This window comes from Kwoniella pini, chromosome 7, assembly GCF_000512605.2.
Source record: "Kwoniella pini CBS 10737 chromosome 7, complete sequence".
Taxonomy (NCBI): Eukaryota; Fungi; Basidiomycota; class Tremellomycetes; order Tremellales; family Cryptococcaceae; genus Kwoniella; species Kwoniella pini.
Genome location: NC_091722.1, coordinates 664,478 through 690,127, shown reverse-complemented (window position 1 = coordinate 690,127; position 25,650 = coordinate 664,478). Strand labels below are relative to the sequence as shown.

The following is a 25,650-nucleotide window of genomic DNA, read 5'->3' as shown; positions in this document are numbered from 1 at the left end:
CGGCAGGCGGAGTTGAGTGGGGTTGTTGAACAATCACTCCAATGTAAGCATGAGGAGGAATCTCGGGTGGTTTCAAGAACATCAATTCCCCATTTATTCATGGCCTTCTCATCATTATCAACGAAGACAAACTTGATATACGAAATGTCGGAGCGACTCGGGTCGCGATTTCCTTCAATCATATGGGTTACGTAATACAGTCTGCCATAGAATACTCAAACATAATCAAAAATAAATCAAATTGATTCGCCTCGTGCCACGATGATTAGTTGAGATCACTACTAGTATTACTGTTGATGATTGGATTTGATGGCGAATATCGATCTGACAATAACAAAATTTCCTATCAAGGTAATTAAAAGTTTGTTGCGCACTGACCAGTTTCGATCTTATTTAACATAACACGAGTAGACATTTGTTGGTTGACTCATCTTGAATTCTGATCGTACCAATGAGATCCCCACTGACTTGAATTTCCCCTCGAACCATCAACTCATCTATCTTTCCTCTTACTCTATCTTTTCCTTTTCTATCTTTTCCCATCTTTTACTTCAATTTTTCCATAATCTCTTTTTCCTCCCTCTTTTCACTTAGAATCAATCTCTTGAGCGAGAATCTCTCTGAGCACCCAAACCTTCGTTTTCGGTACGATGTTTTCTTATCCCAGAGATAAGGAACATAATACGCCTCTTCGAGAGAATCTACAAGGGTGAGTGCAACCCTGCCGCTGTCTCCTTCCCTCTCTTTTTCCTGCGTTTCATCTCCTGTTTGATCTTGTCACTCTCATATCAAGACTTTGGAATCTGAACACGTCAGACATGCGGGTTCTCTCTCTCTCGTCAGCTTATTCCACTCGCCAATTGGTGCTCACAAATGTAACATTTTTAGTCAACGAATCCTGACGAACAACCCCGAGTTTCCAGAGCAGATGAAACATTGTCAACAAGATGGATGCGACGTAAGTAGACTGGATAGAACTCGTAGAAGCATGGCTGATAAGAATGTTGAATCTAGTCCGATATTAGCGACGATGAACTTGCCGACAGCCTCAAGCTTCTCGAACTGGAACAACAACGACTAATACTCAAAAAGAAGCAACGAGAGATGCGAAAAGCAACTTCGGGTCAAATGACCGTAAGTCGGATTATTATAGAGTACATAAACACAAGCTGATGAGCGTTACAAAGACCAATGACTCTCAACGAATCCAAAAGCTACCCACGTTCTCCCCTGGGTATGGGTTCAGGGTACCAGCTGTGAGTTTCACTTGACCACAGCTCCTGCTCTTGGCCATTTAACATCGATAAATCTAGCCTGGAAGCGACACTCTCCCTCCCCCAGAAGAGCTGGTCACGGTCCATGGATCGAGACACAGGATGTATCCTGCCCCTGCGCCTATCTCCGTTCCGATAAACGCGCATGAGGGCTGGCCACCCGCATCACAAGTCCCACTCGTTGAGACATCCCCATTGCCACAACCTGCTTCTCCGGGTGGTGCCATGGTAGCCTGGGAAGGAGGCGTAGTGTAAGTCCCATGCTTTTTGCTTGTCAAAGTGAACTCATTTATTTGACATTCATCTTTCCTAGCTATAAGAACCCAGAGCTCAATCATGAAGGGATCCCGTTAACCATCGATAAATTACTTGAGGTCTTTGATAGATCTAGTGGGAGATTCGGAGATCGAGCTGCTGCCGACCAAAGTGTCGGAGGCAACGGTCGAAGTGATAGGTCTGGCTTCCGTACACTTCCCCGAGATTCAAATTGGAATCGCCCTCCTCCTTCAGGAGAACGACGAGGCTGGGGCGAGAGAAGTGGAAATGCGCGAGAGCCTACACCTGAGGAGGGTGAAGCAGAGCAGACTAATGGGTGGGATGAAGGCGGCGCAGACAGTAGGTATACTGGACAACGAAGCGGAGTTGGTAGTGAATGTTACAATTGTGGACAAACAGGACACTTTGTGAGTCAGTTTCGGATGCAGTCATCTCTTGCAAGCTGCTAGAGTGCTAACACCGACATGATCGCTAGTCTAGGGAGTGTCCGGGACGCAAGGATGAAGGAATGCACGATGAACAAAGTGAGTGCCCACTATCCTTATTCATAGTCCCGAGTGACAGTAAAATAATGAGATCGCGTAGAGTCCTTGCAACAACCCAGCTCTTACCAAGCACCAATCGCTTCACAGGCTTTCATTCACCCTAGTCGACTTGCTCAGGTGTCAACCTACTCTCATCAACAAACTCATGCTCAACCTTCGAGGGTCATGACTCCGCGACAAGAGGTCAGTTTCTCCTTGATATAATCAGGACGTTTACGCGCCTTAGCTAATAATGGTATGATCTAGGACGATGAAACAGGTGGATGGTGATCGAGGGATTGTTTTAGTCATTGTGTATTGGGTTGCAGAACAACCTAGAAAAATCAGATCTGTGATCTGTCCTATGAATTTTATGCGAAACCTCTCTGAATTGTTTGTCCTGATATTTGCATACATGTTTATCTTGGTCTGAAGTATCACTAATCTGCTTTAACCTTTACAATAATCCTCTTCAGAATCTTTACCAAATCCAATTCAGAGTCGGTTTCAATATGCACATCCAAGAGTTGTTGATCAACATATATATCAACGAGGCCTGCTCCCTTTCGACTCGGTTTCACGATGACATATACAATTTTGACCTTTCCATCTTTATCATTTATTAATGGGAAATTGATCTGAAATTCACTTTGAGTAAGGGTAAGATTGATTGGTATTGACTGTTGTTGTTCACCTAAGAGAGGATTTCGATCTTTGTTTAGCGGGTTCTCATTTATTCATTTTACTATAGAGAGAAAGTGATATTTTTTACATACTAGATAATAGATCATCCAAATTTGTTTGATCTTCATCATCTTCTTCTTCTTGATTTAATTGATCGGGTACTAAGTGATCTACCTTGAAAATTGATTTGAATAGTTTATTCAAAATAATCTGATTACGAATTGACTATTCAATTTCATTATCAGTAAATCATTTCCATTAAATTTTTGGCTGATCATTCTGTAATTGAAGAAGATTTCAAAGACCCAGTGAATAACTCACATTGAGGATTTTACTTAATTCAAGTTGAGTTGAAGGTATACCAATTCTACCTATTACAAAAGCAGTAGGTCCAGGTTGTACCATACTCCAACGTTGTTCTATCATATTACCTTGAGTTTCATTATCTTTATCTCGCGAATTTCCATTTTGATTAAAATTCGAGGAATGAATGAAATTTGAAGAATAAGGGAACATTTGAATTTGTTGATTTAAAGATGAAGTTATTATTGGTGAAGATTGATAAGGTAGATACTATTTTTCAAATTCAAATTGTATCAAACTCAATTGTTTTCTTTCAAACTCATATAATTTACATTAAATTAAAGCAAAATGATTTGATTGAAAACTTACAAGTAAATTCTCAATTTTTATACCATTTAATGTATCTTTTAATTCTATTTCTTGATTTAAGAAATTCCTTCTAACTATTAATTCATCTTCAATTTCAATTATCCAATCTTTTATACCTAAATCATTATTATCCATATTTACATCTTCATTCCCTTCTTCATCAAATGTTGGCGACGGTACTTTCTCTCCAGGATTGGGTGGACGAATTTTGATGATTGGATTATTCGACTGTTCTTCAGATGAAGATGATGTAGGAGGTAAGAGGTGAAATGTAGGGAATATTGAAAGAGATTTGGTATTATATATTTTACTTTGACTGTGTTTTATAATATTTTCATTCTCAGCATTCATACAAGCATCAATTGACAGATAGATATTTATTTGATCTTTATGCTCAACTTCGTGGAAAAGCGGATACCTTTAACTCACCTTTCATTGGTTTTGAACTCCTCCATAACTTTGACGATTTTTTCCAATTCTTCAAATCCATCTTTACCTTGTTCTGTTGTATATTCATCTAATTCTTTTAATTCTTTTAATCCACTTTTCAGATTTTCCAATACATTCTGTTTCTTCCAATTATCAATTTGATCATTATAAAAAATATTTAAATAATCTTCAATTAAAAATTTTAAAATAAATGTTATATATTCAGATTTTTCAGTATTTTCAGAAAATGTAATATGATTAAATGAAATTTTACTTAATTTAATTTTTTCACTATTTGTTAAATTTTGATTTTCAATTGATTTTTTAATATTATTATTCTTATTTATATTATTCATATTTTCATCTTCTAAATTATCATCATCATCATCTTCTTCTTCTTCTTCTTGTTGATTTTGTGAATATGAAATATTATCAATTAAATCTACATCACAAACAAATTTATTTCCAGCAATTGCTAAACTTGATTTCATTAAACCAAATTGTGAATCTTCAATAAAACATTGTAATTTAATTTCTAAACTTATTTTTTCTAATAATTCAATTGGATTTAATAATAATAAATTAGAAGGAAATGAAATTGATTTTTCATTTAATGAAGAAGAAGAAGAAGAAGAAGAAGAAGAAAGATTTGGTTGAAAATTAGGTAAAATTGATAATAAATTATTTTGATGATTTGATCTAAAAAAAAGAATTTAAATTAATTTAATTATCAATTAATAACTTGATTTTGAGATGAGAATTTTTAATTATTTTTACTAACATTTCTTTTAATCCTCTTATTAATCTATTTTGTTCTTCTATATCATTTGATTCATTTAAAATATATCTTAAATTACTTATTGATTCTTTTAAATTATTTATAATTTGTCTTTCATCTTTACTTTTTCCTTTTCTTTCTTGATTTGATACATATGGATTCAAGTGAGTTAAAGATAAATTTCGATTTTGTTGATTAATTAAAAGATTATTCAATGATTCAAGGATAGTAGGTAATGAAGGTGGTATAATTGATGAAGGTGTAATAGATGATTGAAATGTTGAAATTGGTATATTCGTTGTTGATGAAGGACCAGCTATAGATTGTTCCATTATATGCAATAGGTTTCGACTTTATGTGTGGTAGACAATCAAGTCCGTAGTACGACTAGCGTTGGGTCGAAGCAATATCAAAACTTAACAAGTGATAACCGAAATGACTATAAGGCAAATATAAACATATATATCATGATTTCGATACGAGTGATCAACGAAGAGCGGACAATAGGTTTAAGGAACACGAAAACAAAGTCAAAAGCGGCAGCTTCCGTCATATATGTAGTTGTCATCTCAAAGGTTATACACCTCCTAGCCATCCTTTATTGAATCATGTAGCAGTGTGGGTACACCACTGGCAGTCAGACTTGTAGTCAATTCGTTACGCTGATGCTGACTCTCAGTGCATGCTAAGAAGACGAAATCCAGTCAGTCATTCGAGGGCGATTGGACTCTCTGCCCCAACACTGAAACCCCAAGAAGCTATCTCATGTATCTCAGAGAGTGTTAATCCGTTCGTCGTCAGAAGTGGAGGAAACGATTCACATTGATTGATAAGCCTTGATATATACATGTGAACACTAAATCTATGGATGGGAGCCACTAATAACGGTGAAAATAGCTGTTTAATGGGATAGGTATGAGCTCACACTGAATTATCAACCCAGATCAGCATTCGCATCGATATGGCGGTCTAATATGCAGATAAAACAACACTCACTCAGGCTTGCTCGGATTACCTTCTCTTTGTTTCTGCTTTTCCAATCTAGCTTCCAATTTCGAAAACTCCTCTAAAGCTATCAATTCCTCTTCGTCAAGAACCTAGCATGGAACAAAAAGGTAGGTTAGCAACAGCACTTCTTCACACAAATCTATGTAAGGATAAAGAGGATGTCTCAGAAGGGATGTCAACTTACCTGTTCTACACTCTGAACTTCCGGTACATAATGCATTAACATTCTTTCAATTCCATTTTTTAAAGTTACACTTGAACTTGAACAACCTCTACAACTTCCTTTTAATTTTAATTTAACAATTCCATTTGATTCTTCAAAACCTTTATATTCAATATCACCTCCATCTTCTTGAATTGCAGGTCTAACTCTAGTTTCTAATAATTCTTTAATCATTCCAACAATTTCACTATCTGATTCTAAAATTTTTGTATCTTCTGCTTGTGCTGAATCATCATTTGAACCTTCTTTAAATAAAGATTGTCCAGATGAAAAATGTTCCATTAAAATAGCAAAAATTTCAGGTTTTAAAATTGACCAATTTAATGATTCATCTTTACTACATGTAACGAAATCTGGTCCAAAAAAAACACCTGTAACTCCTTCGATTGTTAATAATCTAGTTGCTAAAGGTGAACTTAATGCTGATCTCAAATCTAAAAATTCATGTGTACCACCTTGAGTTACATTTACTCCAGGTATGAATTTTAAAGATGCTTCATTAGGTGTAGTTTCAGTTTGAATGAACATTGTTCGGCCTAAAACGATTTAGATATCGATTTATCAGTCAGCAAAAATACGATCATATACAAATTTTGATTGACTTACGCTGTTGTTTAGCACCATCATAAACAACGGCTTTGTTTCTCAGCCCGTTGTTGTTTGATCTGATTCCCACATAAGCGGACGAGGTAGAGGCCATCTGAATCTTCGAAGAACTGGCAAAAGATCGCACGGTGAGATTAAGTCGAGGTTGAATGGCACGAGACGAAGAAGCCATAAGAGATCGGGCAATGATTGGTCGTGACATATTCAAATGGAATTTTGATCGATATGTTGAAATATAAGAAGTAAAGGATAAAGATTAAACAAGATGGATGCTGTTATAGACTTTTAATTGCTATTTCTTTGTCCTTTGTAATCAATTATCTACAATGTTAAATCTTGGTTTTGGCCACTCATTATCCACCGATTACACAACCCTCGGATCATATTTCGACTAATCCCGTCGGACTTGGTGCAGCTCTCCGTATAACCACGTGACCAAAAGTCTAGCCGAAATAACCGGACTTTGTAAACAGTATCTCGTATGCTACCCAAGTAACGTTAACTAGTGCTACTATGGAATATCAGGTGGGGAATGTCATGTGTAATCTACGTACTTGGGCTCGTACGGTAGCAAGGAATATAAATAGGAAGACGAACTGTCATACTTAGTTATCAAGCTATTCACCTTTCACCAACCAGTACCACCCAAATAACCACCTTTCCCCCACTGATTTATCGGCCAACATGTCCTCCAAATCTTCCTCAAAGATATCCCTCACATCCCCAATATACCTCCTATCCCGCTTGACAAAGCTGACTTCTACATACTCTGGTCTCGATGCGTCTCTCATGCTAGTACAGTATTCTTCACCTTTAGTCATAGCTCTTTTACTTCGTCTAGCGGCTTTGAAATCGAAATTTCGATCCAATAAAAATGGGCAAGCTTTTGGATTAGTTAAGTTGGCCGAAGGTTGGGCTAAAATGGGTGGAAGTGTAGGTGAAGCAAGAGTAGTATTCAGAGCATTTGGTGAGATTCCTACTTGAATTTTTTGGGAAAAACGCCTGAAATCCATATTAAACAAAACTTTCTATTCACAGGTTTACTCCCAATTCTTACATGGCTCTTATCCTTACACCCCAATCCTCTTCAATCCATTCCAAAACTCGTCTATTCAATCAATAAACAAGGGTTGGCCGCTTTCAGTTCGCCCAAGACTTTACCTACTCTTCAAGCTTTATCATTGTTATTATACTATCCATTAGAACACCTTACTTGGCTTTATAGTAAAGGTGTAATTCCATTGAATGCGCAAAGAGCTGCAAAAGCGGGATTATGGAGTGTCAGATTTTGGGCGTAAGTACCAAGCAACTTTAACTTCAACTCCAAAGTCCAGTCCCAATGTTCCAATTCGATTAAGGTTTTAATATGAACACAACGGGCTAAAGCTGATCTTCTTCATTCTAGGCTATATGTACTCCTAGACATATACAAACTTCGCCAAACTTATTCATCGCTTTTACAACGTACCAAGCTTCTCAGGAACTCGAAACCAGAGATCAAAGAGAAGGAAGCTGAAGGGTATGAGCTGTCCAAATCCGAGCAAACTCCAGTTCAACAATCCACAGAAGAAGACAAGATAACTATGAAAGGAGCTCTGACGAAGGATTGGAAAGTATGGAAGAATGACGTGATGATTAACGCGTAAGTATAATCAATTCCGTTCAACAGGTACCGTCCTTACACATTACAATACCTGATGACATGTTCTTTACTTAGTGGATATGCACCCTTGACTGTTCACTGGTCCACACCTGGCGGACTCTGGGCCCACCCTTTGATTGGCGGATCTTTAGGTATTATGGCTGCCATCGGTAGATTGACAGCTGAATGGAGAAAAGGGGACTAAGTAATGGAGATTCGGTATTTGTTTTTTAAGTTTTCCTTCGAATCTTCGGAATGTATGCTTCTTTTGTTTTCATTGGATCTCACTACGTGTACACACGACTTTTGACATTATTTTCGATCATTCGGTGACAACGCCAAGGCTTGAAGATCTCCAACTGACTGTCAAGTGGAGGAACAACGATCAAGGGGAAGAGTAATAAGTAATAAAATGCGGTAAGATACACAAATTAAGGGATGTTCTGTTTCATCTCTCCATTAGATTAGGGTTCAAGCTTTCAATTCAATACCGCTTGGATCATTTAAATCGTAACGATGCCGCATTGATACTTGATCCCTGGAGCACAGACCGCAAGCTACACTAAAAGTTGCAATATATCATATACGACAGATATAGGTGGTACATCTAGTTGTTATCTTTACTCACCAACTGTCTTCTATCGTCCAGTGGCTTGTTCCCTCAAGATTATATACTGATACCAATCGCTAAAGATTGAAGAATCTGAATGTTGAGATAAGAGTATGATAATTGGACCGAATATTGACACACAGTGCTTCGGAGGCAGTTCGTTCCGCATTGCGTCGAAGACCCTAATTTACCTTACATCAATCAATCAATTAAACAATCAATCAGTCCTTTACATCAAGGGCGTAAAAAGAGGTCGTTATCCTCTTTTTCTTGTGAACCGACTACGCTCTGTCGCTTTAGAGATAAAAGGCTGAGTTTGATGGCCGAGATTTTACTGATGATCAAAAATCTGTGATTGACTTCAGCATGTAATCACAAAGATTGAAAGTCCTTTGAGGGTATTGATTAATCTTTGCGTTCATGCAATTTTGGAAATACTTATGTCACTTAATCAAGGATAAGAAGAAACTTATCTATCTTACTTCTCCTATTACCTTTTCTTCCTTTTCTCTTTCTTTCTCCAACCTTATAATTCTCATATCATACCGAATCCCCCTCAAACTCAAATAGCCACAATGCGTCTCATGACCCTCATCTCTTTACTATCTGTAGCTACTCTCGCTCAAGCTTGGCCTTATTGTGGTACAGTCACTGACACAATCACTAAGACTAGGTGAGTCTGCTATGGCATAGAAAATCGTTACAGAACAACTTCATTTTACTTGATAAAGCCGCCATTTTTTCTTTCCTTGGGTTTACTACTTTTCTCTCCTTCACAGTCCATGTATAAATTTACCATCTCACAAGTACAGTTTTGGCTGACTACCTCACTTGTGGAATAGATATTCCACTGAATACGCTCCTACTGTGACTTCAATTCATACGAGAAAGATCCCAGTCTGCTATGAAACTGAGCATATCACTAAAACCAAGAGTGAGTGATCGGTCTTTTTTGAGCTTATCGTCTCATACAATGATCTATCATCTTCAGCTATGCGTTAACTTACATCGTTAACATTGAGCTAATTAAACATATCTCACTTACAGCCAAGCACGCTAGATCTACTGAATACGAGGTGAGTCGGTTCGATCTTTGGCAAAACGCATCATACCGCAACTACGCAAGGCTTCATGCTTCAAACCTCGAACTTATCGCACACTCCTATAACCAAACCTGAGACGCCACTAACCTTCTTCTTCTTCTTTTTAGACCACTACCAAACACCACACTCATACTACTACTGAGACCGCGTATCCAATTCAAACTACGGTTTTCAAGACTAGAGTAATTCCAACTTGTACTTCTGGAGGAGGAGGATATAAATTCCATAAAAGATCTTTCGTTGAAGGTTCCAATATCGAAGAAAGGGAATTAGAAGGTTTAACTAATGCTGAAAGGATTCAAAGAGGTTTACCACTTTCAAGACCTAATCAAATTCAAAAACGACAAAACGTTGACGTTGATGCTGAAATCGAAGTTGATGCTCAAGGTAGAAAAAAACCTAGACCTTCTTGTTATCCTACTCATATTCACACTACAGTTTACACAACAAAGGATAAAACTCAAACTCCAACTAAATGGGAGACTACTACTAAATGCGCTTGGACAAAGACCGTCGATGACGTTGGTGAGTATCTCAGCTCTGAGACCAAAATGTTGATCGAGAGCTGACCAAACATTCACCGAACTCTTTAGTTTACACTCGAACTACCATTACCGATGTTCACACTCATACAGTTACTGAAAGAGGAGAACCGGTTATCATTACGACTGAGATCACCCCTACGAGAAGTAAGTGGCGTCTCAGCTTTTCCCGTATCTTAGACAGTATAGCTGATAAAATATCATTCAATATAGCTCATACATCGACTATCACCTCGAGAACCATCACCGGGGAATGTAGACCCACGCACTACTAGAATTCTTCATAATTCTTCACTTCTTCAGTTTATTCATTTCAAAACAGTAATATTATAGGGAATAGATGTTTATAGTTACGCTCTTTTATTCTTTTAGGTTAGACTTATCAATATACAATACGTAGAGGAATGGGTTTTGGACAATGCATATACATATCGTTGATTTTTCGTGTATATAAGTTGTTCAACAGGTCGTCGTGCTATATTTACATGTGCAGTAGGATATAAACCAAATTGCTATTCACCTTTATCAGATGGTTGCCCTATACTGCGTTTTCAAAGCAAGCGTATGTCTCTTGGTTACTGGATCGAGTTTTTCTGTGTTTCTGAGCTGACGAGGATGATCTGGGGTAAATTCCCCTCTTACTGTAAATATGCTTCTACTTTGGTATCTTACTAAATTCAAACAGCCTAAAACAACTTGAATCTTCTATTAAACAATCTTGTTTTCTCAACTAGCGAAATTCTTGAAAATGCTAAAGACTTTATACCCACTTTCAAATATCAATAATCACCACCCCATTCCAAAATCAACTTCATCAAACAAGAAAGAAAAACATTTATCAAAATCATTAAAATCCAATAAAATCGATACCTCATTACAATTTCAAAAACTTAATAAAAAATCAAAATCAAATAAGAGATTGAACAATGAACAACTTATTCCATCTGCATATTTATTTATAGGTAGAATGAATTTAACACCATTCGTATTTTGTAATATTGGAATTATTAGTAAAAATAATTTGAATTGGATTATTAATGGAATTATTAATGAAAATGATTATTTAAAAGAAATTGATTTTAGAAGATTAGCTAGATTTGAAAATAAATTTTGGAATGATTCAACGAATGAAATGGAAAGAAAAATAACAATTGTTGAGGAAGAGAAGAAAAATCATAAAGATTTTACGTTTGTTGAAGTTGTTGATTTGACATCAGTTTGATAGTGAGTATAGATAATACAGTATATAATTTTTTTCATGATGATGGTACGAATTATGGTTAAATACTAAAATTGGATTTTGGTAGTACTTCAAATAAAATGAGATAAACCAATTAGACGATAAGATATTGATATTGGTATTGATATTGAATAATCAATAGAGGAAATACAAAACAGAATACACAGTCAACGTTAAAAATCTAAAAAGTACATACTGTATACATTTGATACGCCTAAATATGCGATACCCTTTTATATTACATTAATTACTATTTTTTCGTTGTTATAGATTTAGTCGCTATACTATTTCCAGCATGTTCACGAATTGTAGCCCATGGATTTGATTTATATGCAGGATGAGAAAGAACAGCAGGTATACGTTTTGAAGATTCTTGACTGTACAATTGTTATTAAATTAGCTTTTAAAGATTCGAGATTGTCTAGAGTATTAAATAGATTATAGATTATGAAAACAAAATTGCCCCTTCTTTCGATTCATGAAAAGGAATTAAGGTATCGAGAAAGATTCGAAAAAAATAAAATAAAAACGAAAATCAATTGAGAATTTACATAACTCACATTACATTCCTTCTTTTCTTCTCATTTAATGTTCTGCCTTTACCTTCACTAACTTTACCTTTTTCTAATAAATCTTTTTGTTTTTTTTCTAAATCTTTTATTTTTTTTAATTTTTCTTCTTCTTCTAATTCTAATTTCGATTTATTTTTTTTTAAATTTTTTTTTTTTTCTAATTCATCCTCTTCAATTGAAGGAGAAATTTGAGGTAAAATAAAATTTAAAGCATTTTCAATTGAATCTAAATTTGTACTTGAATTTAATAATTTTAATTTTTTCTTTTCACGTTTTAAATGTGATTTAGATTTTATTAAATATGGATGAGGAGCTGATTCTATTAACGAATTTTTTAAAAAAAAATTAATTAAAATTCAAAAATCAAATTTTATTTAAATTATAAATTTTTATATGTTTATTTTTGATTTGAATTGATTTAAATGACTTACGTATGGCAGTTACGAAATCTGCTTTTTTTTGTTCTTTTGATCGAGATGTAAAAGGTTCTTCATTAATAGGGATGAAATCCTGAATTGGCTATTGTACAATACCATAAAATTCAGCTTGGTTTTTTTAATTTGAATATATAATTCAACTTACAGGTATATCTTGATTCTCAATTGAAGTGGTGGAGTTCAATTTGGAAGGTAAGCTAACTGCCGAAGTATGTAATTTAGATTTTATTCTACTTGTTCTAGGCTATACGAATGAATGAAGAAATATCAGCGTCGTCTTGGGAAGCTAATCCGATGTAATTCTTAAGGTGCTCACCATATTGTGTATTTAACTTCCCGTGATTATGGAATTATATGCAATGTAGGTCAATATAACTATGATCAAAAGACGTTGTTTTCACGGTCTATTTCGTTCGAAATTTGCGATTGCGCATCATTTATACTTCCGACGGAATTAGCCGAATTCAATGAATCATAGTCTTTCGCTCGTATTTCCATTCTGAACAGTGCTAGATATTCGCATCTTGCGGTGCAGACTCACGCACAACAGCCCGCAGCCAGGCGCACAGATATGATCAGATATACATGCTGACTACATACTCGCAATATAGGAGGAGTGTCTCTACATTTGATCATATCATAGAAATCATCGAGAGACAGCTAGTATCTCTCAACTCTCGAACCCCCTCACCAGCCCAATAAAGCGGCTACCATTTGAGAAGGTTTACCAGCCGTTTGTATTCCCATCGCACCCGGAACAGCTATCGTACGAGGTTGCATCTACATGATCAACATTACCATCAGCTCATGCTCTGGATGTACTGGTCCCAAACTCACAGAATCAACTTTATAATTATCCTTTGCTTCTTGGAGATTAACTGGATTTTTCATCCATTCTTCTCTCTTCTTACGAGCAGCTTCTCTTTGTGGTGCACTAGCATCGTATTCTCTTTGTTGCTCAGGACTAAGTGAAGGCCCGCTGCATTTTAGCACTATTTCATTTTAATCGCCTGTCTACCTCTGCAGGCGGATACGTGAATAGCTTAAAATCCGGAAACTCACGTTAAAATCCACTCTTCAGTCCATCCACCCCTCTTATTCACCTTTGGAATTTCCTTCTTCTCTTTTCTTTCAACAATTTTTGGATCTTTAGCTTTAGGCGTGGATGTACCTTGTAATAATGCCAATGTATTTCCTAACAAACCCATTCCATGTCCTGAAGGTTTAGTTGCAGGAGAAGAAGCTTGAGTTCCGGCTTGAGCAGATTTTACACCAGGTGGTATAGCCTTTTTAGGTGGTAATGTTTTCTTAGTTGATCCTTCTTCGACAGGTGCTTTTGATTTGACCAGTCCTTCAGATTTGTTGATCGGAGTTTCTGGTCCTTTAGCTTTTTCGGCTAATTCAGATGGACGAGGTTTTTTCTTGATTATTTTCGGTAATGTCTTTGGTGAAGAGGCTTTCGATAAGTGTTTCTCCTTCTCTTTCTCCGGTGAAATTGATCTTGAGCTACGGGTCGCATCTTCTCCCTCATCATCAGCCTTGTCTGCTTTAGTGACAGAGGTGTCTTCTTCAATAGCGGTTTGAGAGATCACTGGTGGCTCTTTTCCGTTGGACCTCAACTTATCTTGTCCTTCTACAGTTGCAGTCGTTTCCAGCTTTTGTACCTTCTTTTTAGGTCTTTCCTCTTCTTCGTCATCTTCAATAATTCTCTGAGCTTTCTTTTTGGGTTTGACTACAACTTCTTCTTCCGATTCCGAGGAACTTGAATAATCACGCACAGGTCTTTTCGCTTTTACCTGGGTTTCTGACTTGACAGCCGGTTTTTCGATGGCGTCACCCTTGGTCTGCTTAGCTTTCTTGTTGATTTCGACTTTTTCATCGAGCGATTTGATCGGGGGAGCAGGGGATCCACTAGAAGTCTTCACCGACTTGAGCACGATTTTGGTTTTCTTGACTGGTTCCTGATTATCCACGTTCGATACAGCTTCGACCACTTCAGATTTCCTCTTCTTACCAAGTCCAGCTGTATTAACTGACTTTTTGATTGACAGAGAAGTAGAGGCATCTTGTTCAGGCTTTTCATTTGAGGGGACTGCTTCCTGCTTAGGCTGCTTACTTATACTCAACTTGATTTTTGGTATCTTGGTAGGGCTGACACTTCCTTCCGCGGTCGAGGTTGCGCTAGACGATATTTGATCGGAAGTTGAGAGAAGTCGCTTGGTTGATGGCCTACCTCTCTTCTTCTTTGGGAAACCCTCCTCTGAGCCCTGTCGTCCAACCTTGTCCTTATCGTCGCTGGGTGTTGCAGCTTCCGCCACTTGCTTGCCGATAGCAGCATTCGAAGGTCTACCGCGTTTCTTCTTCGGTACTTCTTCTAAGATTGTTCGTGGTGCCGTTTCAGCTGGTGGAGAGCGCTGCGAATGAGTGATTTGACCCTGAGACAATGGCGGAGGCGTTAGACTCGAATCGCTGAAGCCTTCGTCTTTCGGTGTAGGAGCTGATTCCATGGGAGGTGTAGGTGCGGATGGTGGAGGAGGTGAGGCAGAGCTCTCCAATGGTGATTGGAAACGGGATGGCTTCTTTGCTTCTCTTTTAGGTAATGAGGCCATTTTGAAGTTAGTCTTGATATTATCGGTCTGATCTGCGACCACGCTATTGCTGATTTGTGGATTTGTGGAAGTTTTGATAGGCAAAGTCAGTTGTCTGGATGTTGGCTCAATGAGAACGGATACTAAACTATTTGCTGTCTGCACTGGCCTCGCTCCGTCTTGAGCTGTTCGAGATGCGATTCTAGTTGAATGCCTCCGCGGTATATACAATTTGATTTTGGGTTGACGTGTTGTTGGATTTCGAGATTTCGGGACAGTCGTAGTACTTGCAGAACCGGAGACGATTGCGTGTTTCGCACTTCGCTCAGTAGTAGTACAAATATAAGGTGAAACAGACTTTACGCCTACAATAACCTTAGTTTGCGTGTGCTGCACTGAGACAGAGGACTGGTCAGGCAGAATCTGATGATTTGAGGACGGAGTAATATCCAAGTCTTGAGCAGATGAGTCTGACAGTATAGTTTTATCAGGTGGCTTTTTGATATTATATACAGCGAGTGGTGACTTTATGGATGCGTCAGGTTCGGCACGAGGATCAGCATGTGCGAGACCGTGATTCTCAATGAACTCGGCTGGTATAAAATGTAGCGATGGCCTGGGAATAGCCGGCAAGAGTAGAAAGGGAGATAGATTGATTTCAGTAGGTACTGGAGACAAGGAAGACAAGCTTGAGTGATCCAGCAGGAGCGATAGGTTTTGCTTGAGCGCGTGAGACTCAAGAGTCGGGGCTCCAAGCTTCGATGTGATCAGGCTGGATGAACGCGTTGCAGAGGGTGGTCGAATGTCACTCTTCAAGTCGATATTTCCGGGCAGGATACAAGGCGGTGCGGGTAAGATTTGCTGAAATGCCGCTTGAGCCAAAAGAGCAAGTGGGAGCAGATCACCTTCAGACGGTGATATTAATGGAGTGACAGGTGGACTGCTTGATCTTCTTTTTGGAGAGTCTTCAAGCGAAATTGCTCTGTAAGGTGTAACACTAGACCTGAGATGGATTGGTGAAGTACAGGCGACGGAGTTCTTTTCAGTGGTATCCTTAATTCTAGGTAACTCTATAGGACTATCTGAAGATTGATCCGGAGCTCTAGGCGTGACTGGAGTGGAATCAAGGCAACACGTCTGTACGAGTTTCGGTGTAGTAGCTTCAGATACTCCAGTGGATCCGGGTACGGTGAATTCCGAATGATCGGTTTGGGGAAGTGTGCTGGACCTTTCGGATGAAGTGGTGTATTGAATTTGTACTGGGCGAGTGGTGGGATATGCCCTCCCTGGCTGTTTATGCAATTCACTAGGTGTTAACCGGTATCGGGTTGATCTATCAGCCTGGTGTGTGGGAATATATTCCTCTAAACAGTGCTCGCCTCTTCTATCCCTTTCTATATTATTACTCTTGTCTTCGTCCCTATCTTCTGTGAAATCTTGATGCTTATCAATGACTATGTGGCTGATCTGTACGTCCGTGCTTTTCTGCTTCTTAGATCGGCCTCTATGTCCTTTGAGAGGTTCGTGTATAGGGTCTGAGCCAGCAACAATAGGTCTAGGCGTCTTGAAGTGGTCCTGGTCCTTCTCTGTGATTTGTGCCGCTTTCTTGTTATTACGTCTCTGATTTTTAGGTCTACCTCTCTTTCTTCTGTAGGGTTGATTTATCGGTTCTAAAACAGGAACAATTGAAGGAGGTGAAATACAATTTAATGGATCTTTATCCGGGTCGGGATCAGGATCGATATTGAGATTCTCGTTTTGTAGAGAATGAGCTGATAAACAATTTAATGGATCAGGTGATGTCTAAAAAATTTCAAAAAAAAATTCATTAATTTGTATCTCAAAGACGAAGACCCGTGAGTAGCTGATTGATTTAGGATAATTTTCTCAACCTAATAAAAAGAAAAGTGTAATGACTTACGTTGTCATCACAATTGAACCTATTTGTGTAATGATAGCGATTATCCTTATCTTGATTGGAGTTTCTGTTTAAGCTTGAGGAGGAAGGGAAAGGTGAAGAAATAAAGGGTTTTGTAAATGGTATAGGTGATGAATTTCGACTATGTACAAGATCTAAAAGTGAAACTCGTCTACTTGACATACACCTCTCTCCCTCGGTATAAAATCAGCAATGAAAGGACCGTTCGCTTTCTCAGAAGGACCTTGTTAAACAGGTAGAATGTCCTTGATGATCGGTCAGAAAAGCGAAAGCGATATTGTGTATCACCACCTGTTGTGTGAAAAAAAGGTGAATAAAAAGAAGAGAGATGAAAGTGAAAGTTGATTTGAGTTTGTGTGATTGTTGAATTATCGGATTAGATCCGACGGAATCACCTGATGAATGAATGTATTTTGTAAGTACTGTACCTTTGAACATCTAGGCGATTTGATTGTCTTGTACGGATGAATTCTATGATTTTATGGGCATGAAAAATCATGCGCATATGTATGTTTTCTCTAATGGTATGCACAATGCAGAATTCAATGCTTGGACTCGGGTACATCCTTCTTTGATGGCAACTTCACTTGTGAAGCGACTTGGAACCATTTACCTTTAAAACAAGTGTGATGCGAGTCTAAATCTCATATTCATGATGTACAAAGACGTATTAATTTGGCTATAGATGGACGCAATTCATTGCCAATATAAGGGATGACCCCTTTTGTAAAAGAGCAGAAGTGATCTCCACCTACATTCGTGTTGCAAGGACAAGATAATATAGTCGCACCATTCAACAAAGTATACAGTTTGCAGATAAGTTAAGAAAACTCGAACCGAACATTAATACGGTATAAAAGTGGTTGACATTTTTTCGAACGATCTGAGTTAGTGCCGTATTCGTTCTCAGTCGCAGTCAAGCTCGTACAATGAATCAATATCCTGCTGATCGACTAACACAAAGCCCGAATGATGGATGTTGGAATGGACATATTATATCGTCTTTTGAGTCTGACAAGAGGTAAATCGGGATCTGTGCAGGTGTCCATATGATTTGAGCACATGTATTTTACGATAAACTATGTGTGGTTGTATAAATATGCATGCATATACATGACGCCTTCTATCGTTTGACCCAAGTGTACTATTCGAAAAGTTATTATCAGTATAATCTAATTACACTTCAAGGCGAACCTAAAAAACACTTACTCCTTTTCTAGCCTTTGCTCTACCAGTCTTTTTCCTTTCCGTCGTTCTTGTATCTCTCATCAAAGCTCCATCTATATTTGACGTTGAAGCATCAATATCATAGTCTCTTGCAATAACAAAAAAGCAAAAAAAAAATGGACAAAATGTAGGAAAACAATATTACGTACCAGCTTGAAGTATATCCTTTGCATCATCTTTCAAATTACTTAAAGCTCTAGCAATAGCTAATCCAACTGAACTAGCTTGACTTGACATTCCACCACCTCTTGAAAATCCAAAAATATTAAAAGCTCCTAAATATCCAGTAATTTTTAAAGGTCTTAAAATAGTTTCTCTATCAGAAGGTCTAATAAAATATTGACTTAAAGGAATATGATTTATTAAAACTTGACTTTGTTCTAATTTATTATTTGTTATTTCATTTTCATTTTCATTTATTGAATTTTCTATTTCTCTAAATTTATTTGAAGGTATTAACCAAATTCTAGAAGAAGAAGTTTTTTTTCTACCCATTGAATAACTTCTACCAAATTCATCTATTCCATTTAATTCTTCTTCTTCTTTTATCGTTAAACCTTTTTCTTTTTCTACTTCTGATAATAATGATATATTACTTGAATTTAATCTTTCATAATTATTTAAAATTATATTAATTTCTTTAACTAAATCAAATTGTTCAGATAATTCACTAATATATCTTAAATGATTTAATTCATTTAATAATTCAATTACTTGTCTTAATGTATTTGTTTTTAATTTAATATCTAATAAATTTGATAATTCTTCTTTATTTAACCAATTTGTTTGTGGTGGATTTAAATTTGGTAATTCATTTGGTAAAGGATAAACAAATTTTTTTCTTAATTTTTTTTGAATTAAATTTATTGTTTCTTTTAATTCATTTAAAGATTCATTAAATTTTGGTCTACCTGTGAAAAATTCTGAAGAATTTGGTCTATTTGGACGTTTATTAGATGTATAATCTGATGTTATAGGTGGTGAATAAGGTGTTAAAGATGCGTAAGATCGGAATATTGGACGAAGAGGGATTGAACGAAGAGATCGGATTGAAGAAGATGCGATGGGCAGAGACATCGCGGTGAGGCAGAGATTGTCGAGGATGATGTTGAGAGAAGAGTCGTGGAGATTATGAAGACTATTTGAGCTGTATTTTCGTAGGTGTTCAAAAAGTCGATAAATCACATCGAAAGATCCCAAGTTGCAAGTTGGATGAGATGGATAAGAATACTTCCGTTGCTACCTTGTTTAAGAGTTCATGTTTTTATTACACGTCACTTTATCAATCCATGGTGCCTTGATTGATGCTGACCAACTTGACTATATCTGATAAGAGGAAAGAGAAAAATAAAGAATATCACAGAATGATCGGTATATAGGTTAGGTTTTTTCAAGACTTGTTCATCACGACACGATAGGACATTGACAAACGGATAATAGCATCTCAGCATTGCATCTGTATAACATATTTCGAATCTCGCCTCACGAAGACTTCCGAATTGCTCAGACTTATAATCGCTTCAACATATCATCGACCACAGCTTTTAAGCTTCGCTATCCACAATGGAGATAGATGAACAATCAGAATCTCAAACAATATTACAAAGTATGGAAACTAAATTAAGGTCAAATTTAAAAATAGAATTTTTAGTAAGTTTGAATACATTAATCAAGTCATTTTCAAGTATAATTTATAAGTTAGAATAATGTAAATAATACTTTTTAAATTTTTAAATTTTTGTAATTTATATAGGAATTTATAGATACTTCAGGAAATTGTGGATCTTCATATTCTGTTACAATAGTTTCATCTGATTTTAATAAGAAAATAACTTTAGCAAGACATAAATTAGGTGAGTGAGAGGCTTTTATTTTTTTTTCAAATTAAATAGCTAATTTCTTTAATTATATTTTCATCAATTATTTGATAATTAGTTAATCAAATTTTATCTCATGAGATTTCTCAATTACATGCATTTTCACAAGTAAGTTTTTTTTTTCAATTTTTTCAATTTTCAATTTTCAATTCTAATAGAATTTTAAAAATCATTATTTATTTACTTTAATAAGAAAACTTTAACTCCTGAACAATGGTTAAAAGAAAAATCAAAATAAAAAGAATAAAAATCAAATTTAAACAAAAAAAAAATACAAATTATAAAATGATTTTTAAACAAAATGAAAGATTAAAAGATGTATTGTATAATGAATAATTCATATTTATCATTTCTTTACTAAAATTGAAAATCTTTTCGCTCGTATACGGATATATACTACAAACGCCAAATTTCAATTGGAAATATCATTCCATTTCAAAAATCAATCAAAATATGCATCTACATAATAATTCTAATCATTTAATTTTCATGTATAATATTCAATAATAAACATGATTGTATATTCAAATATCATTATCGTCAATATACAACTCTGAATTACACAATCTCATAAATCCTTGAAATACACTGCAAATGTTAATTTCATTATAATCAATAATTCTAATACATATATACATATTTCTCATTCAATGAGATATAAAAACAATACAACAAACAAAATTAAAATCTAATCTATGAGTGAAATCAAATTAAAACACTTTATTTATATATAATTACTTCCTGAAGAAGAAGAATTATTTCCCCACATTTCATTATTTGCCCAATTTAATCCATCAACATTACATTGTATTTTTAACCATGAATTTGGATCTTCAATTATATTTGTATTTGTATTTGTATTTGTATTTGTATTTGAATCTTCATTTATATTATTCAAATTCATTCCATCTGCATTTGATGTTATATTTGAATTTGAATTTGAATTTGGATTTGAATTAACAACTCCATCTAAAGTAACGAATTGATTAAACATATCATCTAAATCTTTTGTATTTCCATTAGGATTAGGATTATTTGGAATAACTCCTTGATCAGGTAAATTCGTTATATTTTGAGAGGATAATTCATTGTTGATATTAGGTTGAGCATTTGTTGATGAATTTGAATCAGGTATAAAAGTTTCATTATGCTTTTGTAAAGCCATCATAATTTTATTCAAAGTATCAGAATCAAGAGGTTTCGAAAGGTCAATTATATCGCCAGTTGAAGTTTCAATTTGGCGTCTAGTTTGATTATTAATTAAGATATCCTGACGTGATGGTTGATGTTGATGAGAATTAGTTATTTCATTTGTCTCTCTTAGTTGTCTTCTTTGATCCTCTACTATCTTCTCTTTCATCCCGTTTGACGTCCAATTAGGCGAGTAGGTATGCTCTATAGGTAAACCAGGTACGAGGGGGATGAATGGTGGATCTGTTTGAACAAGATCATTATTCGCATTTTGCACACCATTTGTTTGACCTGAAGAGTTTGGTTGGGAATGAGATTGGACAGCTACATTAGGAGTGACGGCGTTATTAAAGAAGAAATCATTGAAGTTTGGATTAAGGTCAGCTGCGACTCCTGGGTGGTGCTGAGGTTGGTTATTGTTACTTTCTGAATGAGGTTGCGCTTGATTACTGTTTAGGGTTTGAGCCAAAAATTGATCCAGATCAAATGGTAGATCAAGCTCAGGCGAAGTGGTTCCTGATACATCATGTGATAGCGCAGGCTGTTGAACCTGGCTGAACCACGACTGGTCAAAATGAGGTGGGCCTGGTAAAGAGGCCTGTGAGTGAGTTGGATTAGAAGGAGGGGCCTGATTCAAGGGCATTGGCGCAGGTTCATGTTGTAAACCAGCTTGAGAAGATTGACTATTAGGTTGAGAAAACTGTTGCAAGAAAGCTAACAAGGTTGCGTTTGATGGATCAATGTCTGATCCATTCCCAAGAATATGCATCGATGACGGATAGTTATTCTGGTTGGGATTCGTAAATGAAGCGATATCGGTCTGTTGGTTCATTGTCTCAGAAACGACACCGAAGGCTGGATACTGAGATTGTAAAATCTCTTGACAATATTGGGGTGGCCATTGATAACCCAAGCCCGAGTCAGGTAATCCATGGGCATTGTCAACTTGATTCGTGGTGGGTAATTCACTCTGAGACGGCTGAGATGGGACTGTCGGGGAGGGCTGGTACTGTCGCGAAGTACCCATTTGATCTCGGGTGGAGACTGATGATCCGCTTGTTCGCCTCTCTCCGGATGGACTCTCATTTCTTGCGGGACCAGCAGAGGTGGATCCACGTTTCTGTCCAGAAGGCGAAGGCTGTCTAGAATTGCCCGCAATCGTTGCAGACGTGTTCGTCGATAAGTGGGAGTTGGATGGTTTCGGTAAAATCGTTCGATGGTGGTGAGCATTGTACGGATTAATAGTTTTACTCGAAGCTTTTATTGGTGCAGAATTGGGTCCGGTCACCGCCGGTAGGTTGCCTGTGACTGTTGCTCGTCGGTGAGACGCAGAAGAAACGTCGTGTCCTTCTTGAGCAGATCGGGACGAGATAGAGATCGCTCGGCGGACTGCAGCACCATTGGTCGGGGTTGTTGTCGAAACTGGCGGTAGATTGACCGGAGTTGTAGAACCTGAAGTCACCGGAGATTGTTGTCTCGATCCATAATTAAGGGGTAGCTGAGCATGACCCGGTGATAGCAATGTAGGAGATGGCTGATAAGAGGAGGACGCAATAGTTGCCCCCGTTGGTGAAGCAGTAACTGGACTGGGCTGTGTGTTTGGACCATCGACATTCTGCTTTCCTCCGCAGCAGGATGATTTCGGTCGAGAGCTTGCGACGGAAACAGCCGCTTGACTCGTAGTATGATCATCATCGTTTGACATCCTTGCGTCCTCGTCTTCTTCCGAGCAAGCACATCTGACGCAACATCCACAACATTCTTTCTCGCATACGCACTGCCCAGGCGGACATTGACATCGTCCATTACAACATTCAAGCGGTTTGAGCTGTACGATACCCATTGTTCTAGCTACATCTGCGCTGAGTTGAGCGGAAGGCGGCAGAACTCGTGTATCGTGTGGATCGAGCGCAGAAGCATATCTTGGGGCTTGGGCCTCAGGTGGAGGCGGCACATGAGCTGCCGCTAGTGATATGAGGTGGGCGATTGACGTAACACCAGATGGCACCGAGATTGAATGGTTACAATCATTTCTACCTTTACAGCTTTCTCCACATCCTCCTTTATGTCTATGCCCATTTTCGCTGTTAGTTGAGGTTATTCCATTATCATGAGTAGCGCAGTTTGGGCAAGAGCAGTCTTCCCCGCACATACAAGCTCCGATGACCACATCCTCGCTTGTTGGGAATGACAGTGGCATGTCAATGTCGATATCCTCGTATTCCATTGGTTCGACCTTGGCTCCTCCATTTTCAGCTGCAGTATCGAAGGTGGATATTCCTGGTAAGTTTGGTAATCCAACAGCGGATCTGGGGATTTCCGAATTGATAGATCCATCTTGATTTATAGCAGCACCTATTAATCGACCGAAATCCGTCAAGGGTTTGATGGTGGGAGGAGGAGGTCGAAGAATTTTACTAGGTAGTGGACTTGATCTACCAGAACTTCTTGAGCTGATTGTATCTCTTCTACCATGTCTCGATTGAGACGCTGTGTTTGTTGAGTATGGCGAGAACAATTTGGTCTTGTGAACATGAGGTGAGGTGTGAGCTGGATGATGCATATTTTCAGGTGATAGATAAGGAATGGCATTAGGGGGAGGACCAGGTCTAGAAACAACATCACCCGCACCAGCGGCAGATGTACTGCAGCACCCGCCGCCAGAGGAAGGCGATGTATCACCTGATTGATCGGATCGTTCAGCTTTCTTGGGATGACAGCACTTGCATGGACCACCGGATTGGCATTTGCAGGGATTCAATAATGCGTTGACTACGATGAGGATCTCTGTCAACCTAAGGGTCCTTGAGTAAATGAGGTCAAATGCTACGACTTACCGCTTCTTTCCGCGACTTTGTAAGGTGTATCCTCTTTCACCAAGCCAGCCAAAGCGTTAGCAGCAGCGGCTAGCTCTAAAACATCCTTGAATCCTCTAGGGAATGTAGCTTTGGACCCAGGTTGACCTTTTCGGGTTTCGAACTCTATCTCTTCATCCTGATCTACATCTTGCAAGGTAGGAGTTTGTTCCGACAGGTTGGATTGATTAGCAATCGGTTGAATGACAGCTGAAGTTGTCGAAGGGGTTTTGACATCACCGCATGAGCACTGTCGAATTAATTATCAAGAATCAGTTCACATTTGGTATATACTAGCACATACAGGCAGAAGGATGAAAAAAGTGGAACTCACTTTCGTGTGCACACTCGATCCGGCGGTTTTACGCTTATCCTTACAATGAGAGCATTGGGTTGTTGGTCTACCTTTCTTTTTGATTTCGTATAATGGTCTGTCCGTATGAGTACATCCTGAAACCCTGTGACCCTTTATGCATTTTTCACAAGCGTATTTTTTCTCGTTGATCAATACCATTGTGAGAGACTATATCTTGAGCAGACAGTCTGTACTGAGAGCGAAGGCTGTGGTTCTCGGTTAAAAAGCTCCTTTGTTGTTTTGACAGTGAGTTGTTGGCGAGCTTTGACTTAGTCGTCGTGTAGAGGTACCTAATGAATGGGTCTTGTGGATGAATTTACACAATGTTTATTCAGCCAGATAATCCTTTCCTCTTCTTCCGCCTCCACGTTGATGAGAGATAACGAGCTGATTGACGGTGTTCCGAATGATCAATGATCTATTCGTACGAACTGGGAGCCTATGTTACTGGATATTGGGCTGGTCGATCATTTTTATCCTCTTCGGTATGATTTATGTGTATGTGATTGGATTTGTATGGTGAAAATAACGGCGTATTATCTTGTACGCAGGCCTTAAATGTCTCTCGATATGCAAAATGGGTTAATTCGGTAGTTCTGATGTGATATACCACAAGTTTTCGTGCTGAGTGTCGAAATTTGGTGAAGACGATATGACAGTAAGATCAACTTTTGTATGAAGCTAAGAATATATCGTTACTGCTATTATTACTGTACTGCTCGAATGTGGTAAATCTGAATTCATTTATATGAATGGAATATTCAAATCGATCATATTTATTGCGTAATAATTAGCTGCAGCACATGAGAAATGGTCAAAAAGGGGTGTGTCGCGGAACCAAACACACGAGCTTCTCAATCAGGCATGGGATAAAAACCAATAAATTCAGATAAATATAAAAACTATGCTTGCCGGTTGTCGGCACAGGCACATGAAGTATTTTTATACTTTTTGCCACCGACGCGTTTCATGAATTATTGTTTTTTAATAGATTATTG

The 25,650-nt window shown here is 37.6% G+C and overlaps 11 protein-coding genes across 11 annotated transcripts; 5 read left to right on the top strand and 6 right to left on the bottom strand.

Moving 5' to 3' along the window:
• Window positions 1-650: 650 nt before the first annotated feature.
• I206_105402 (uncharacterized protein) lies at window positions 651-2,365 on the top strand (the record flags this gene model as incomplete). Its single annotated transcript, XM_019155436.1, has 9 exons — window positions 651-709; window positions 889-958; window positions 1,015-1,134; window positions 1,188-1,256; window positions 1,314-1,525; window positions 1,588-1,957; window positions 2,026-2,074; window positions 2,136-2,278; window positions 2,342-2,365. 9 exons carry the CDS (start codon window positions 651-653, stop codon window positions 2,363-2,365), a joined length of 1,116 nt encoding a protein of 371 aa, XP_019011590.1.
• Window positions 2,366-2,514: 149 nt separating this feature from the next.
• Window positions 2,515-4,969, bottom strand: I206_105401 (uncharacterized protein; the record flags this gene model as incomplete). The annotated part of the gene is made up of 6 exons (XM_019155437.2): window positions 2,515-2,768; window positions 2,851-2,983; window positions 3,080-3,331; window positions 3,431-3,746; window positions 3,860-4,558; window positions 4,641-4,969. The coding sequence occupies 6 exons, from the start codon at window positions 4,967-4,969 to the stop codon at window positions 2,515-2,517; spliced, it is 1,983 nt and encodes a 660-aa protein (XP_019011591.2).
• Window positions 4,970-5,629: 660 nt separating this feature from the next.
• Window positions 5,630-6,676, bottom strand: I206_105400 (uncharacterized protein; the record flags this gene model as incomplete). The annotated part of the gene is made up of 3 exons (XM_019155438.1): window positions 5,630-5,734; window positions 5,830-6,404; window positions 6,475-6,676. The coding sequence occupies 3 exons, from the start codon at window positions 6,674-6,676 to the stop codon at window positions 5,630-5,632; spliced, it is 882 nt and encodes a 293-aa protein (XP_019011592.1).
• Window positions 6,677-7,158: 482 nt separating this feature from the next.
• I206_105399 (uncharacterized protein) lies at window positions 7,159-8,321 on the top strand (the record flags this gene model as incomplete). The annotated part of the gene is made up of 4 exons (XM_019155439.1): window positions 7,159-7,441; window positions 7,513-7,768; window positions 7,880-8,116; window positions 8,192-8,321. The coding sequence occupies 4 exons, from the start codon at window positions 7,159-7,161 to the stop codon at window positions 8,319-8,321; spliced, it is 906 nt and encodes a 301-aa protein (XP_019011593.1).
• A 980-nt stretch (window positions 8,322-9,301) lies between these two features.
• On the top strand, window positions 9,302-10,646 carry I206_105398 (uncharacterized protein; the record flags this gene model as incomplete). The annotated part of the gene is made up of 6 exons (XM_019155440.1): window positions 9,302-9,399; window positions 9,569-9,660; window positions 9,774-9,802; window positions 9,937-10,354; window positions 10,423-10,518; window positions 10,585-10,646. 6 exons carry the CDS (start codon window positions 9,302-9,304, stop codon window positions 10,644-10,646), a joined length of 795 nt encoding a protein of 264 aa, XP_019011594.1.
• A 473-nt stretch (window positions 10,647-11,119) lies between these two features.
• On the top strand, window positions 11,120-11,593 carry I206_105397 (uncharacterized protein; the record flags this gene model as incomplete). Its single annotated transcript, XM_019155441.1, has 1 exon — window positions 11,120-11,593. The coding sequence occupies one exon, from the start codon at window positions 11,120-11,122 to the stop codon at window positions 11,591-11,593; it is 474 nt and encodes a 157-aa protein (XP_019011595.1).
• A 268-nt stretch (window positions 11,594-11,861) lies between these two features.
• I206_105396 (uncharacterized protein) lies at window positions 11,862-12,939 on the bottom strand (the record flags this gene model as incomplete). Its single annotated transcript, XM_070203113.1, has 5 exons — window positions 11,862-11,988; window positions 12,172-12,502; window positions 12,615-12,702; window positions 12,766-12,864; window positions 12,937-12,939. 5 exons carry the CDS (start codon window positions 12,937-12,939, stop codon window positions 11,862-11,864), a joined length of 648 nt encoding a protein of 215 aa, XP_070059214.1.
• Window positions 12,940-13,307: 368 nt separating this feature from the next.
• Window positions 13,308-17,309, bottom strand: I206_105395 (uncharacterized protein; the record flags this gene model as incomplete). Its single annotated transcript, XM_070203112.1, has 4 exons — window positions 13,308-13,400; window positions 13,458-13,584; window positions 13,683-17,011; window positions 17,130-17,309. The coding sequence occupies 4 exons, from the start codon at window positions 17,307-17,309 to the stop codon at window positions 13,308-13,310; spliced, it is 3,729 nt and encodes a 1,242-aa protein (XP_070059213.1).
• A 961-nt stretch (window positions 17,310-18,270) lies between these two features.
• I206_105394 (mitochondrial 37S ribosomal protein uS9m) lies at window positions 18,271-19,451 on the bottom strand (the record flags this gene model as incomplete). Its single annotated transcript, XM_019155443.1, has 3 exons — window positions 18,271-18,291; window positions 18,357-18,427; window positions 18,524-19,451. 3 exons carry the CDS (start codon window positions 19,449-19,451, stop codon window positions 18,271-18,273), a joined length of 1,020 nt encoding a protein of 339 aa, XP_019011597.1.
• Window positions 19,452-19,937: 486 nt separating this feature from the next.
• I206_105393 (uncharacterized protein) lies at window positions 19,938-20,489 on the top strand (the record flags this gene model as incomplete). Its single annotated transcript, XM_019155444.1, has 4 exons — window positions 19,938-20,024; window positions 20,128-20,227; window positions 20,310-20,359; window positions 20,445-20,489. 4 exons carry the CDS (start codon window positions 19,938-19,940, stop codon window positions 20,487-20,489), a joined length of 282 nt encoding a protein of 93 aa, XP_019011598.1.
• Window positions 20,490-20,975: 486 nt separating this feature from the next.
• Window positions 20,976-24,811, bottom strand: I206_105392 (uncharacterized protein; the record flags this gene model as incomplete). Its single annotated transcript, XM_019155445.1, has 3 exons — window positions 20,976-24,214; window positions 24,280-24,547; window positions 24,632-24,811. The coding sequence occupies 3 exons, from the start codon at window positions 24,809-24,811 to the stop codon at window positions 20,976-20,978; spliced, it is 3,687 nt and encodes a 1,228-aa protein (XP_019011599.1).
• Between the last annotated feature and the right edge of the window lie 839 nt (window positions 24,812-25,650).